At 36.8% G+C, this 14,044-nt stretch overlaps 1 protein-coding gene across 1 annotated transcript; it reads right to left on the bottom strand.

Moving 5' to 3' along the window:
- Positions 1-490: 490 nt before the first annotated feature.
- Positions 491-13,014, bottom strand: scel (sciellin). The gene is made up of 33 exons (XM_028023397.1): positions 12,888-13,014; positions 11,666-11,697; positions 10,898-10,994; positions 10,665-10,727; positions 10,480-10,551; positions 9,804-9,836; positions 9,598-9,621; positions 9,423-9,455; positions 9,099-9,158; positions 8,915-8,983; positions 8,610-8,672; positions 8,451-8,519; positions 8,289-8,345; positions 7,098-7,154; positions 6,912-6,965; positions 6,754-6,822; positions 6,592-6,648; positions 6,140-6,196; positions 5,954-6,007; positions 5,796-5,864; positions 5,634-5,690; positions 5,183-5,239; positions 4,993-5,049; positions 4,799-4,843; positions 4,657-4,713; positions 4,524-4,571; positions 4,404-4,445; positions 3,528-3,578; positions 3,397-3,435; positions 3,219-3,305; positions 2,422-2,530; positions 1,459-1,561; positions 491-1,363 (listed from the first exon to the last, which is right to left on the bottom strand). Exons 2-33 carry the CDS (start codon positions 11,682-11,684, stop codon positions 1,347-1,349), a joined length of 1,845 nt encoding a protein of 614 aa, XP_027879198.1. The 5' UTR covers positions 11,685-11,697; positions 12,888-13,014; the 3' UTR covers positions 491-1,346.
- Between the last annotated feature and the right edge of the window lie 1,030 nt (positions 13,015-14,044).

Raw genomic sequence — 14,044 nt, 5'->3', positions numbered from 1 at the left:
CATATTAAATGTGTTTTAACTAGCAGTACATTTGTGAAGACAGAGTAATTTTTCTGACTTACTCTTTTGTTCGGACTGAAATGCAGAAGAACAAATTTACACAGAAAATTGGCATTTTTACTGACCGATGTGCAGCTACACTGTTTCTTAAATAGATCTCCATTGATACCTAATGACGTGTCATGATGCACAACTTAACTATCAAACTTTCCTTCTGTTGTATTATTACTCAAATATTTTTTTTCTGATATCCTAACACCTAATAAAATTTTTATTATCTTGAGCCACTTCATTTTTTGCTATTCATAAATCTTCAACTCAAATGTAAATGTGGGCTCAGTCTTTTTAGCCTTATTGACAAATTTCATGTTTTGACATCTTTAGTCTGACGAACCTTTGGCCCCCTACTGGCCCAAACTTGGTTTGCTTATGTCTTGGGTCGGCTCTCCCAAGGAATTGGGTAAATTGCCAGCAAAGACATAACAGCAAGTTGATTTTGAATTCCGTTTATTGACAAAGTTATTGAAAAACAAGTAATGTACTCCAAGTATTTTACATACATACCAAGTATTGTGACTTTATTGCTCTTTAGGGCTGTCTTTCAATTAGCAGTAGACACTGTACTGATCAAATGCTGTTCCAATACGTAATATATTCCATTGCAGTTGAAAATACAAAAACAACATTGCAGAGTGCTTTAATAATTTGAAAAGTATATTTAACATACATTGTTGCATTAACTTTATTTGGCAAAGGCAAAGACACACTTGTATAGGGAATTGCAAACAGATATTCTTAAATTCCCCTCTAACAATAGAGACAGCCTGACCTTTTACTTGAGATTTTAGCATCTGGTTTAAAAAAACAACACAGTCTTCAGTAATTTAAAATTTTATTTAAGTACAAGCCTTTCTTTATTATCTTTTTTTTTGTTCTGTATTATCTCATAATAATTTAGCAGTAAACATAGACCCAAAGAACAGGGACGTTCAAGAAAAAATGTAAATAAAGAAGTTTGTTTTTTTTAAATTTGCCCTTATTGCACAAAGAAAAAAACCCCGGCCCTCAATATTGTAGAATACCCTGTCATGTTACTCACAAGAGTCCCCCGAGAAGTGACACATTAAAGAGAGCACAGAAAGACTTACAGTGTAGAGGTAGAGACAGGAGTATTATAATACAGATATATTAGTAGATTTCATGCCATGTGTGGCCTGTAGAGTCACATGAAAACGTAATTTACATTATGTAACTGTGATTTTTTTTGTCCAAAGCACCCACTTAAAGACGTCTTAGTAAGACCCTCGTCACCCACACCATCAGAATGCAGTAATCTGTGAGGAGGCTCAGCGGCGCCATTTTTCTGTCAGGAGGAAAGGAATTGTGTTTATTCACATTTATTGATTGAAGAGCTGAACAACAACAACAACAAAAATAGCAAAGAGATTGTTCATTTACCTCTGGTGCTCTCAAAGCAGTTTTCGCAGTGCACCTTGCGCTTGTAGATCCACATGCTGTCCCCAGCTTTCATGTAGCCCAGAGAGCCGTTGCAGACATCACACTGCCAAAACAAACAGACGCTTAAATGAAGACGGATAATCATGCTTAGTACACAGCAGCCCGGCTGATGACTGTTAATGTCTGACATCTTCTGGATAAATGTCGCTAAGCACATTTATGTAAGGATTTCAAAGCTGAGCGGAGGGGATAAGGCCAGAGGAGGACTTCGGTGATGTATTTCACATATTTTACATGCATTGACAGGAAGTGTCCTGGATTTCTGCGCAGCCTCTTTGTGCTGCTTGCAAACCTATCGAAACCCAATATTGACAGAGACTTGCAAAAGTAGTAATGACCCTCACATTTTTAAACACTTTGCCACATCCCAACCACAAACGTTTCAACTCTTTTTCATCCAACTTGCCATCAACTTTGACCAGCTTCCTTGTTCATGCTGGAGAAAAGCATCACCAGAGCATGACTCTGACACCGCCAGGTTTTAACATGCACGTGATGTGTTCAGGGTCATTCTCATCTAACTGCAGTATCTTATTCCACATTTAAGCTGCTTTCTCTACATGACCTGTTGCAAAAATAAGTCAAGAGTTATCCTGAGCTTCACGTAATACTCTCTTTGAGTATCCAGTCAAATAATTGGACTCTATTTAATAACTAAGGGATCTCTGGAGAAATTGTGTTGGGTACCAGAATGAAGGGGGCTGAATAAAACTGGAAGCCACAATTTTCGGATCTGATTTTTTTTTTAAATGTGAAAATTCTTGCTTATGCTCCACTCCATGTTGATCTGTCACACAACATTCCCATAAAACCACATTGCAGTTTGTGGTAGTAATATTATATAATGGGGGAAAAGGTTCAAGTTGATGAATAAAAGTTGCATCTTGAAACTGAAGGTCTCACTTTGAAGCAGGTGGCGTGGCAGTTGATCTTCATGTCGTCCAGGACCATCTTGGCGTCTCCAGTGAAGGGCTTTCGGCAGGTGGTGCACAGGTCCTTCTCCAGCACAGGCCTGTTCAAACAAGACACCATTGCTGTTCAAAACATGCTAGTTTAACTTTAACGTTGTAAAAAGTCCATCAGCAAGTCTCCTCAGGTCACCTATCCTTGACCTTGACCCTTCATGAAACCTTTAAACTCACTCCTTTGCGGTAAGCTCATTGCTAGTGAAAGTCTTGTAAACCAGCTTAAAGGATTTGCAATAATATTCCAAAAAATTCTGCCAACATAAATCTCGTGGTCCTTAGAGCCTCAACTAATTAGGCTAGCCCTAAGTGATACTTCATATTTTAGATAAATTCATTGCAATTATGTAGAAGATCCTCAACAATTTTCTATGAAGACATTTTGAACCTGTCAAAATGGTGAAACGCTGCTTTGGTGGACACTTTCTTTGCCCCAAACGATTGCTGGATGGGCGGCTTTAAGCATTACCCTTGGCTTGCCTAGCAACGCCGTAACTAATTGGTAACAGTTTATTTAACGTTGTTTGGCTCAAACTCAAACATTCTTCTCAGGCTTGAAAATTCATGTTATGTGTTATGCAACTGTAGTGATGAGCACGATAAACTTGAGTAAGGATTTACGTCAGCATGTTGGTGGTACACAAATTCACTGCTGACTTCGGCATTTAGCATTTTGCAGCTACTTTGTGCTATAAATTTCATAATCAAGAGATGCTGGCGGTGTTCTTTTCTTACCTGTCAGGGGACTGATAAACACTCTTTGTGGAAGAGTATGACGTGGAGCTGTAGAGAGAGGGGCTGTTGAGGCTGCTATACTCATAGCTGCAAGAAGACAGAACCAGAGACACATTTTACTTTTCAGTTGCACTTATTCTTTACCGAGCGATTGTTGTCCACTTCCTCTGCCACCCACCTGGAGTCTGGTCTGGAGTAGGAGTAGGTTTTATAGTCACTGTTGTGTTTGTGCAAACAGAGAAAAGGATTAAAGATAACAGAAACGCCACACGTATATTTTTATTGCAGTAGATAACATTAGATACTCACCTGTATGAGCTGGTGGGAGTGTAGGGAGTATCGTCAGTGTATGAGCTGTAGCTGTTCATCAAAAAAAAAAAAAAGAAAAAGTTCAGACATTATTTGGATGCAGTAAAAATAAATATTTTATTTTACTTTTATTAATACAACAAAGGAAACTTGTGCATTGATAAAAATATCTTGGTTAAAAGTTTTACACTATTGGAAAAGGTTTTTAAAAAAACCAAAAAAAACCCACAATCCTCTGAAAGGATATTTCCAACGGTTAGAAAAAGCCAATTCAGAAGTAAGTTTGTTGGGCAAAAATATTCACACCTCAATTTCACTGTCACTTTACAACCACAAACCTCGGTTTATGTAGTAAAACAACACAAATAGTGAATAATTGCGAAGGAAAAGGAAAATAATCCAATGTTTTAAAACATAAGATCTGCATTGTAGTCAACCCCTACCTGGATACCCCTTAATAGAAACCGTTTTGCTTCAAGAACTGATGTCAATTTAAATTCAGCTGTATAGTGAGGGCTTTAGTGCTTTTTTTTTTTAGAGAGCATTTGTGAACAACAGCACAAAGGGTTAGCGCTTTTACATATGCTTCTTTACATGTTTGCAAAACCTAGCAAGTAGCTAGCTTCTTTTTTCTTCTTCTTCATGTGTTAATTATTGGGATTTAAGTTATAGAGTAGCTTAAAGCAGGGCTAGGTTCTAAAATCATTTTCTAAGCTTAGAACAACTCACTTGGATTAAAAAATGTTAAGAACGTAAAATTGTAACAAAATACAAAAGACAAATTTGTAATTTCAACTTGGCAGAATGTGTAGGGATTTAAATTAGCAACATTTTTCTTTTTACGTTATAGGTTTTAGGGTTGCGGTCTCTTCTCACCTGACGCTGCGCGTGGACGATGGTGTTGATGGGATTTCGTCTCTGATAAAAAATTGTAAAAAACACTAATTAGTCAGAACATATGTCTTTGTCCAATATTGAAAAGAAAGATCCACTCACTCTTTTTTGGTGTTCACTGTGATAATGTCCTTCTCGGTTTTGCTTGAACTGTTGAGAGGATGAACATTTAATGTTTTATCAACGTAATAAAAAACTGATCTGTTTTATTCATTTATTGACTGAAACATCTCACCTGACAGGAGGTGTGATGGCTTTAGGCAGGAGGGTGTCATAGAGGTTATCCTTGGGCCTGTTAAAACAATGACATCATCACGGCTGTAATTCAGACACTGTGAGGCGTGCCACTTAAAAATGGAGGACAGGTTTCAGCTTACGTTGAGGAGGACTTTACAGTGACTGTTGGTGTTTTGGTGTCATCTCTTGAAATCAAAATGAGAATAAAAACAACATTTAAATAGACTTCCTGGCATAACAATCACTAATATTAATACTGTTATTAATAGTTATAATATATACAATATATTCACTTTTGATGTTTCAATACATTTTTAGAATCAAATTAACTCACACAGTGTTGGAGCTCTTCACCGTCACAGTCTCATTGCTGGACACAGGTGTTTTTTTACTGTAAAATAGGAAAATATTCCAATAATTGGTCAGATGAAACTATAACAAATGTCCCACATTATCATGGCATTACTGGGATTTAAGCAACTTATATTCAAGAAAGTTGAAATGCACAGTACAGAAAAACCTACCTGTCTCCACTCTTGATAGCACTGGGAATCAGTGTGTCATAGAGTTTGTCCTCAGCACTGCAAGAAAAATAAATACAAGATCATTAATTGACCAGTAGTGTACCACACTGTTGTTTCTTTTTATCTATCTATGCAACAGAAATATGAAGAGGAATTTTTGTAATTTTTGCAAAACATCTTCCAATGTGGCAACAAATTCACATCACATTTCATACACATTTGCATTAAAATGCATATTCAAAGAATGTTTAAGCGTCTGAACCTTAAAAGCTTTAAAAACTGAAGTAAATTTATTACGCTGAAAATATTGCATTTTATTCTGTAGTTTAGTATTATGGTGCAGTGTATTGTGTCGTATCACCATATTTTTCTGAGGCACCCCACATGAAATTATTGCAGATTAAGGTCAGTTGTTTGATGACACTTTTTCAAAGTATGGTGTTAAACTTACATTGCATCACTGCTACTTTTCACCGTTACAGTCTTGGTTGTGGGCACGGTTGTTGTGCTACAAAGGAGAAAAAAAATACATCATAATGAGTATAAATTCAAACACTCCCGTGTATCAAAGCACATTTGCTGTAACTTTAGGCTTGGTGAATGAAAATATCACCTGTCTTTAGTTGGGGAGTCGTCCTTCAAAGGTGAGGGTTTCAGTGAGTTGTAAAGTCGGTCCTCTGGCCTGCGTGGAAAAATATTAAAGATAAAATATTTTAATACAAATTAGTACATATTATAATAACAGGGAAATTTAATACGTTTAAATCTTACTCTTTGGAGCTCTTCACTGTCACAGTCTCACTGCTGGACACAGGTGTTTTTTTGCTGTAAGTAAGAAAATATTCCAATAATTGGTCAGATGAAACTATAACAAATGTCCCACATTATCATGGCATTACTGGGATTTAAGCAACTTATATTCAAGAAAGTTGAAATGCACAGTACAGAAAAACCTACCTGTCTCCACTCTTGATAGCACTGGGAATCAGTGTGTCATAGAGTTTGTCCTCAGCACTGCAAGAAAAAATAAATACAAGATCATTAATTGACCAGTAGTGTACCACACTGTTGTTTCTTTTTATCTATCAATGCAACAGAAATATGAAGAGAACATTTTGTACAGTTTGCAAAACATCTTCCAATGTGGCAACAAATTTACATCACATTTCATACACATTTGCATTAAAATGCATATTTAAAGAAGGTTTAAGCGTCTGAACCTTAAAAGCTTTAAAAACTGAAGTAAATTTATTACGCTGAAAATATTGCATTTTATTCTGTAGTTTAGTATCATGGTGCAGTGTATTGTGTCGTCTCATTGAATTTTTCTGAGGCACCCCACATGAAATTATTGCAGATTAAGGTCAGTTGTTTGATGACACTTTTTCAAAGTATGGGGTTAAACTTACATTGCATCACTGCTACTTTTCACCGTTACAGTCTTGGTTGTGGGCACGGTTGTTGTGCTACAAAGGAGAAAAAAAATACATCATAATGAGTATAAATTCAAACACTCCCGTGTATCAAAGCACATTTGCTGTAACTTTAGGCTTGGTGAATGAAAATATCACCTGTCTTTAGTTGGGGAGTCGTCCTTCAAAGGTGAGGGTTTCAGTGAGTTGTAAAGTCGGTCCTCTGGCCTGCGTGGAAAAATATTAAAGATAAAATATTTTAATACAAATTAGTATATATTATAATAACAGGGAAATTTAATACGTTTAAATCTTACTCTTTGGAGCTCTTCACTGTCACAGTCTCACTGCTGGACACAGGTGTTTTTTTGCTGTAAGTAAGAAAATATTCCAATAATTGGTCAGATGAAACTATAACAAATGTCCCACATTATCATGGCATTACTGGGATTTAAGCAACTTATATTCAAGAAAGTTGAAATGCACAGTACAGAAAAACCTACCTGTCTCCACTCTTGATAGCACTGGGAATCAGTGTGTCATAGAGTTTGTCCTCAGCACTGCAAGAAAAATAAATACAAGATCATTAATTGACCAGTAGTGTACCACACTGTTGTTTCTTTTTATCTATCAATGCAACAGAAATATGAAGAGAACATTTTGTACATTTTGCAAAACATCTTCCAATGTGGCAACAAATTCACGTCACATTTCATACACATTTGCACATGATAAAAATGCATATTTAAAGAATGTTTAAGCCTCCAAACCTTAAAAGCTTTAAAAACTGAAGTAAGTCTCTGAAACAATTCATTACCAAACTGTCTTACTTTAACATTCAAAATCCACGTCTGCATTATAAAAATGAACATTTCCTAATGTGCCCATTAGTTATAATGCTGGCTCTGTGGCAGTAACACACTGAGCAAGTCACCAAGGACACTGCACCCTCACACATCCACTGTTCACACACCTACAGACCAGCTGAGCATCAAATTAGCCTACATTTTTTTTCAACAGATGAAAAATGCATTATGTAAGGTCTAATCAGAGGGAGTTTTAACTAGAGATGCAGTAAATCTGTGGACAATATATTTCCCAGTTTGCGTTTGGATTTTTGGATTTTTTTTTTTTTTTTTCACCTTGGTTGTTTTTTGTGTAGCTTAGTCTTCAAATCAAGACAAAGAGAATCAATCACATGCCATAATTATTTAATCATATGCTGTGACTTTTCATGTGCATTTATTATAATACAATACAATACAATACAATATTGTACTGCATTGTAGTATTGTATTGCATTTCATTGTACTGTGACATAGACCATATTGATCTGATACTGGTCAGATCACATAATATTGTACATAATACTGTCACTCTGCAAAGTATTGCATTGCATCATCTGTTATATCATAGGGAATATTATCATATTACATCAGATTGTTTAGGATCACATAGAGTTGTACATTTTATCACAATTTATTGGATCTTATTGTATCGCATCGTAATGTATCGTATCATATTGCATTGCACTGCATCACATCATGTTTTATATCCTAACATATTGTCTAGAATTGCATGGCATCTATTACATTGCAAAATATTCCATTTTATTCTATAGTTTTGTATCACTTTGCAGTGTATTAAGGTCAGTTGTTTGATGACACTATTTCAAAGTATGGGGTTAAACTTACATTGCATCACTGCTACTTTTCACCGTCACAGTCTTAGTTGTGGGCACGGTTGTTGTGCTACAAAGGAGAAAAAAAATACATCATAATGAGTATAAATTCAAACACTCCCGTGTATCAAAGCACATTTGCAGTAACTTTAGGCTTGGTGAATGAAAATATCACCTGTCTTTAGTTGGGGAGTCGTCCTTCAAAGGTGAGGGGGTCAGTGAGTTGTAAAGTTGGTCGTCTGCCCTGCGTGGGAAAAATATTAAAGGTAAAATATTTTAATACAAATTAGTATATATTATAATAACCGGAAAATTTTATACGTTTAAATCTTACTCTTTAGTGGTGGTAATAGTCGGTTTTGTTGTCTTGGTAGGCGAGTAGCTCGAGTACTGTGACCTAGATGTGAGAACACAACAGATGACCTTCATTTTCACACATAAATTACATAAATGGCAATTCCACTGACAATTAGCAGTTTGTGGTATGAGATTTCTAAAATAGTTCAATGAAAATAAATGAATAAAAACAGAATAGAAGTATAAATAACCAGTAACAAAATGTAAAATTCATATTACACTATAGTTTATCTCTAGTAAATATACAGTATGTCTTGCATCCACGGTTAGATTAATTCTTACTCTTTGCTTGAGGATTTGACGCGCTCCATGAACGTCTCAGTTTTAGTGGGTGTTTTGGTCACAGGAGATCTGTAAGGAGACAAAAATTGAAAGTCACGATAATAAGAAAATAGCTATAAAATAGATATAATGTAATGATGAAACAAATCATACGGTTTCAGAGTATTGATATTTTATTCCCTACTTGACACTTTGGGTGGTGGTCTCAGTTGTCCCATCCTTAGTCACCGCTGTGGGTTTAGTGCTGAAAGGGGGAAAAAAGGCAATACATAAAATAGTCCTTTACCGCACGTTTCTCTATGTGTATCTTCTACTGTATGTTCCTGCAATAGCATTAGAAATATGCAATTAAATATCAAATGCTTTCTTATTTGATTATGTTTCCATTATACAGCATTCTACACAATAATTGGCTCTCCTGGTTAAAAAAAAAGTGTAAAAAGTCTTAAAATAAATTCATCTTTGCAGTAATACAATCTCCCAATTTTTGTGAAATACAAGAGCTTACGTGCTGGATGTTTCTGTCTTCCCACCGGAAGTTCTAGTGAAGCAGAAAGTGGATTATACCAAAAAGCATTTGCATATCCACATAAAACATCATATGCATATATAGTGTGTGCATGCATACACACACTATAAACTGTGTATATATTTATAAAATGAGCTCAGATATGAAAATGTACCTTTTTGAGTAGTAAGACGGTGTCCTGCCAGTAGAAGAAAACCAAATTTTAGTCATGGGTTTATATTATGAAATAACATATTAGGTAATGATATAAATACAGTAGAATCGTGTATTTACCACTACTACTACTGCTACTATTATTAATAAAATAATAATAATATTAGCAGAAAAACATAATGGTAGAATAATAATAATGGCACTAACATGGTTTTCAGATCATCTGTGCTTCCACTGAACCTGCAATGAGAGAACTCAGAAGTTAAGGCTCTTGTAGTCTATGAGCGAATTGATAGAGGTGTAATATTATATATTTTCCAGGCACATGATGCAATTTTATAGCACAACTAAGTAACTATGTTGCCTTCAATTGTTATAAAATTTTTTTTACAAACTTTACATCTTTGCAAGACTTTCCAATTTGATGCCTTGAAATTAGACGTTTGTCTCTTTAAGAAGCTGCTGCTCCCTCTGACACCTCGTCACAACAACATTCCTCCGTTATAATGTTTACGGCCATTTGTAGGAGCATTAGACCGAGAAGTAGCTCATGTAACGAGCTCAGCAGTCTCGCACTTCCACCAGGCGTTTGTAATCACTGCTGCCGCTAGTCTGGAGGAGCTGAGTGGCTCAGGTGGAGACTGCAGCTACAAGGAGGAGCTTTGTGGAAATAACCAGTGCTTTATCAGGTGTTTTGCCAAATGAATGGCTGCCAATGGGAGATTCGAGGATTTCTCAAACGTGTATAAAAAAAATCAAAGCAACACTCAAGGTATGTTTTTGATGAGGGAGTAACATTGTAACAATATAATATAATGATGTAAAGCTAAAACAAAAAAAGCTTTACTCTTAAAAGCCTTTTAGCACACTAAAGTGCTATTACCTCTTGGTGAGAGCTTGAACAGATGAGGTTGAACTTGCTTTAGTTGTTCTTGTTGACTTGGGTTCTGAGCCACTGTGTGAAACATAAAGACAATATGCATTACTTATAAATGACACAAATAACACTGAGATGTAGTCCTTTTCACTTAATACTTTGGTTGCGATGGAGATTTATGTTTGTTTTACCTGTCAGTAGTATCAGTGTTATTCACTCGACTCAAGACACTTTTGCCAAAGTTTGGGTCTTGGCTGTGGGAGAGGAAAGAGAAATCATTCATCCATGCAGTTATGAGTCAACACTGCGACTCGCAAAAGGAATGCGAGCGTGTCTGAAGGTGCGCTTGGTACAGGTAACTCTCGTCTGTCCAGCCAATCCAAAAGGGTGTGAGCCGGCTTGCCTTCAGTATCTGTATACTTACTCGACGGGCTCGTCTTCATCAGCATTTTTTCGGATCCAGCTGTTGTCCTTCAGCAGAGAGGTTTTCTTCTTGCTGTCCTCGAGCGCTTTGGTCTTGGCTGCAAACAAACAAAACAGAAACATCTATAGTCATTCAGGAGCCCATGTTTTGTATATTTAAGTACATCTTATGTCCACTTAAAGCTTAATGTGAAAAAAGTCAAAACAGAGTGAAACATTTGTGCACACTTGTATTTTTTCATTTTATTTACTATCGTTTTCATTAAGTATCAGTTTCATAGTATGTCAAGGTTTCAAAACACAAAAAATTGCCCATAAATCATTCTTCAGTTGAAAGTCTTTTTCATGAGATGCCACAGCAAGCAAAAATGATGTCATGCTGACCGTCCCCCACTTGTTGCTAAGCACTGCAGGCCAGCTGGCAGTGCTTAATTAAGGCTCTGTTGTTTACAAAGTCAACAGATTCAGTTGTTTGGAAATATTTCTGGTTAGGAAAAACACAGTCATGGAGTGGAATCTAGATGAGCCCCACCTTCCACCAGTTTTAAAGTCAGCCTGTTTTGGCACTGCTGTTGCTAAGTTTGTCTACTTTTAAAATTGGTTTGATGATCTTATTATACAGCCGAGTGACAAACAAGCAAGAACAGCAGAAATGTGCGAGGGGCAAACATTTCACGTAGCATAGAATATGATTTTCTAGATATTGTCAGTAACGTCACACAACAGTTTCAATGATTCTGTTATTATTCGTAATAGTGTAAATACTTACAAGTTGAGTAGGAGCTCATTTTGGACTCTCACCTGAAAATGACAGAGGAAATTAGAGCACATTAAATGGACGCTAGGTGGCACTGCAGCCTAAGAAAGTGAATGTGAGGCGACTTGTTGACTCTCAACATGAACTGAATGAACCTAAGAACTCTGATCTGAAATTACTCATTCTTTGCTTCTGCATTCCTGTCATTTTCTCTCGTTCTGAGCGTTTTGTGAGCAGCTTACGTTAATGACCCTGTTGGGTTTGTCGCTGCACCTTCTGCCCAGGCTCAGTGATTAAGCCGTAAACTGGTTTGTCTTGATCTATGCCCACATGTAGACACACCCACCCTCCACAACACTCCTTCTCCAAACACACCATTGTCAGCAAAACAAGAGGGGCGTACAATAACATACTAGAAGGTGCTAAATGCTACTGAAAAAGAATCAGAAGGCAGACATAATCAAGTGAAATTATTATCAGTCATGCAGTCCAGAAACAGTATTTTGTAAGAGGTTTCTGTGTTTTTGAGTTGAAGTTGAAGAAAGAAAAACCTTCACAATAGAAAACAAAAATTGGGATGCAGCTATGATCCTACATGAATTTCATGCTTATTTTCCTTCATTTAATCCCTTTGCTATTAACATCACACAAAGCAGCAGGATTAAATCAGTGCTTTCCCTGCACAGGATGAAAACGGTTTGCTGTTTTACTGTATCAGCCAGAGCAAGAATAGTTTTAACCGTTAGAGAAATAACTATCACTTTATGTGCGTCGTCTGAATTGATTCAGAGTGTTACGTCTGTCTCTAGTGACGAGGATTCATTCTTCAAAAGGGAAACCATTCAATGAGCGGCACACAAACTAAAACTGCTTTCACTTAAAGAATTTTTTTTCAGCATCTTGAAGGTATCAGTCAAAGGAAAAGTATATTTGCTGCTCTTAAAACTGATATAATTATATATTTTTTTCCCAATGGAAAAAGTGTCTGGGTGCCAGAAAAATGTTTTAAATTGTTTGGCAAACATGTTCAGTAAAACTGCGAGTTGACACTGAGTATAGGCACCTTTGCATTATTGTTTATCTTTAGACCATGTTAAATAAAATAAATTGTATTTTTCTTTTAATGTTTTGAGGGTTAGAACTTTTTTCGTGATCACTAAAAAAACGGAAATAATAAAACTAAAAATGACAAAATCACTGAGGGAAAAGTTATGACAGAAAATGTGATCCGTACCTCTGGAGACAGCTCTGTTCCTGGGTTTTAAAGGTAAAATCCTCACTGTAGCTCAGGCCTGAACACCTGTCTATCACACACAGTCACACCTTTGTCATTCCTTCTGCTTTTAACCTCAAGGGGAGGCCACCCTTTGGGAGTGGCGTTGCAAAGGACTCAAAGAAACAGTTTTCCTCTTTTCATGTCACTCTACATGTTTCTTCCTCCATCGTCATCATTTCCCTCTTAATTATCAGTTTCTGCGTGCAGGCTGAGCTTTAGAGCAACTGGGTGGAGTGCTGAAATACCTGCTCCTCAGCTTTGGTGTTGAAGTATGTCTTTCTAGCATAGTCTGGAACGAATCAGCTCTATTAAACCCTGACCTCTGAAGCATTTTTAATCACAATTTGTGGCCATAAAGTGAGCAGAGTGATCTCAATAGGCCACTCTGCAACTTGATTACTAACCAGTGTCTTGCCTGAGTTGATCTTTTACTGCATTATTGCTAAGACGAGACTTTGTACTTTACTCGTGCTGATAAAAGTACTACAGTGCTTGTTACAATTAGCTGGGAACTCCACAAAACTCGCTTTCAAGGAAGGGTGGTACAAAGAAAGCTATGAGAAGTCTTGTTTAAACACCGTAAACACGTAGATGAACGTGCTCTCCTCCAAACGTGAACCTTGTTGGTTACATCGAAAGACACAATTTGTGAAGTTAAAGTACCAAATTTCTCCCCTGAACATGTCATTCCCATAATGAATTATAGTAGTGGCGGCATCATACTGTGGGGATGCTTTTCTTCAGCAGGGAAGCTAATCAGAACCAGCGGGAGGATGGCTGGAGCCAAATGGAAGAAAAGCAGAGAAAGGATATAAAGGGACAACAGGTTGAAACACACAGCCAGAGCAGGGCTTGATTATTTTAGCAATGCTTCTTTCTTAGTTCCAACAAATACGATATCTGACTTAGATTTGAGGCAGTGAAGAACAGATCTCAGAGAACCCAGAAGTTCAAAATCTACCTCCATGATACATGATGCACTATGCAAGTAAGATGTGAACATTTTCAGACTGGTTTCTGATCAGGGGTGCCAATATCAGTCTGAAAAAGCTCAGACTTTGAGCAAGCGAGAAATGTGCCATTGGGTGTGCCATGTTCTGGGTGATCAGAGGTAT

The sequence above is a fragment of the Xiphophorus couchianus genome, chromosome 7 (assembly GCF_001444195.1).
Source record: "Xiphophorus couchianus chromosome 7, X_couchianus-1.0, whole genome shotgun sequence".
Lineage (NCBI taxonomy): Eukaryota > Metazoa > Chordata > Actinopteri > Cyprinodontiformes > Poeciliidae > Xiphophorus > Xiphophorus couchianus.
The sequence above is the reverse complement of the archived record's forward strand: the minus strand, read 5'-3'. Positions and strand labels throughout refer to the sequence as shown.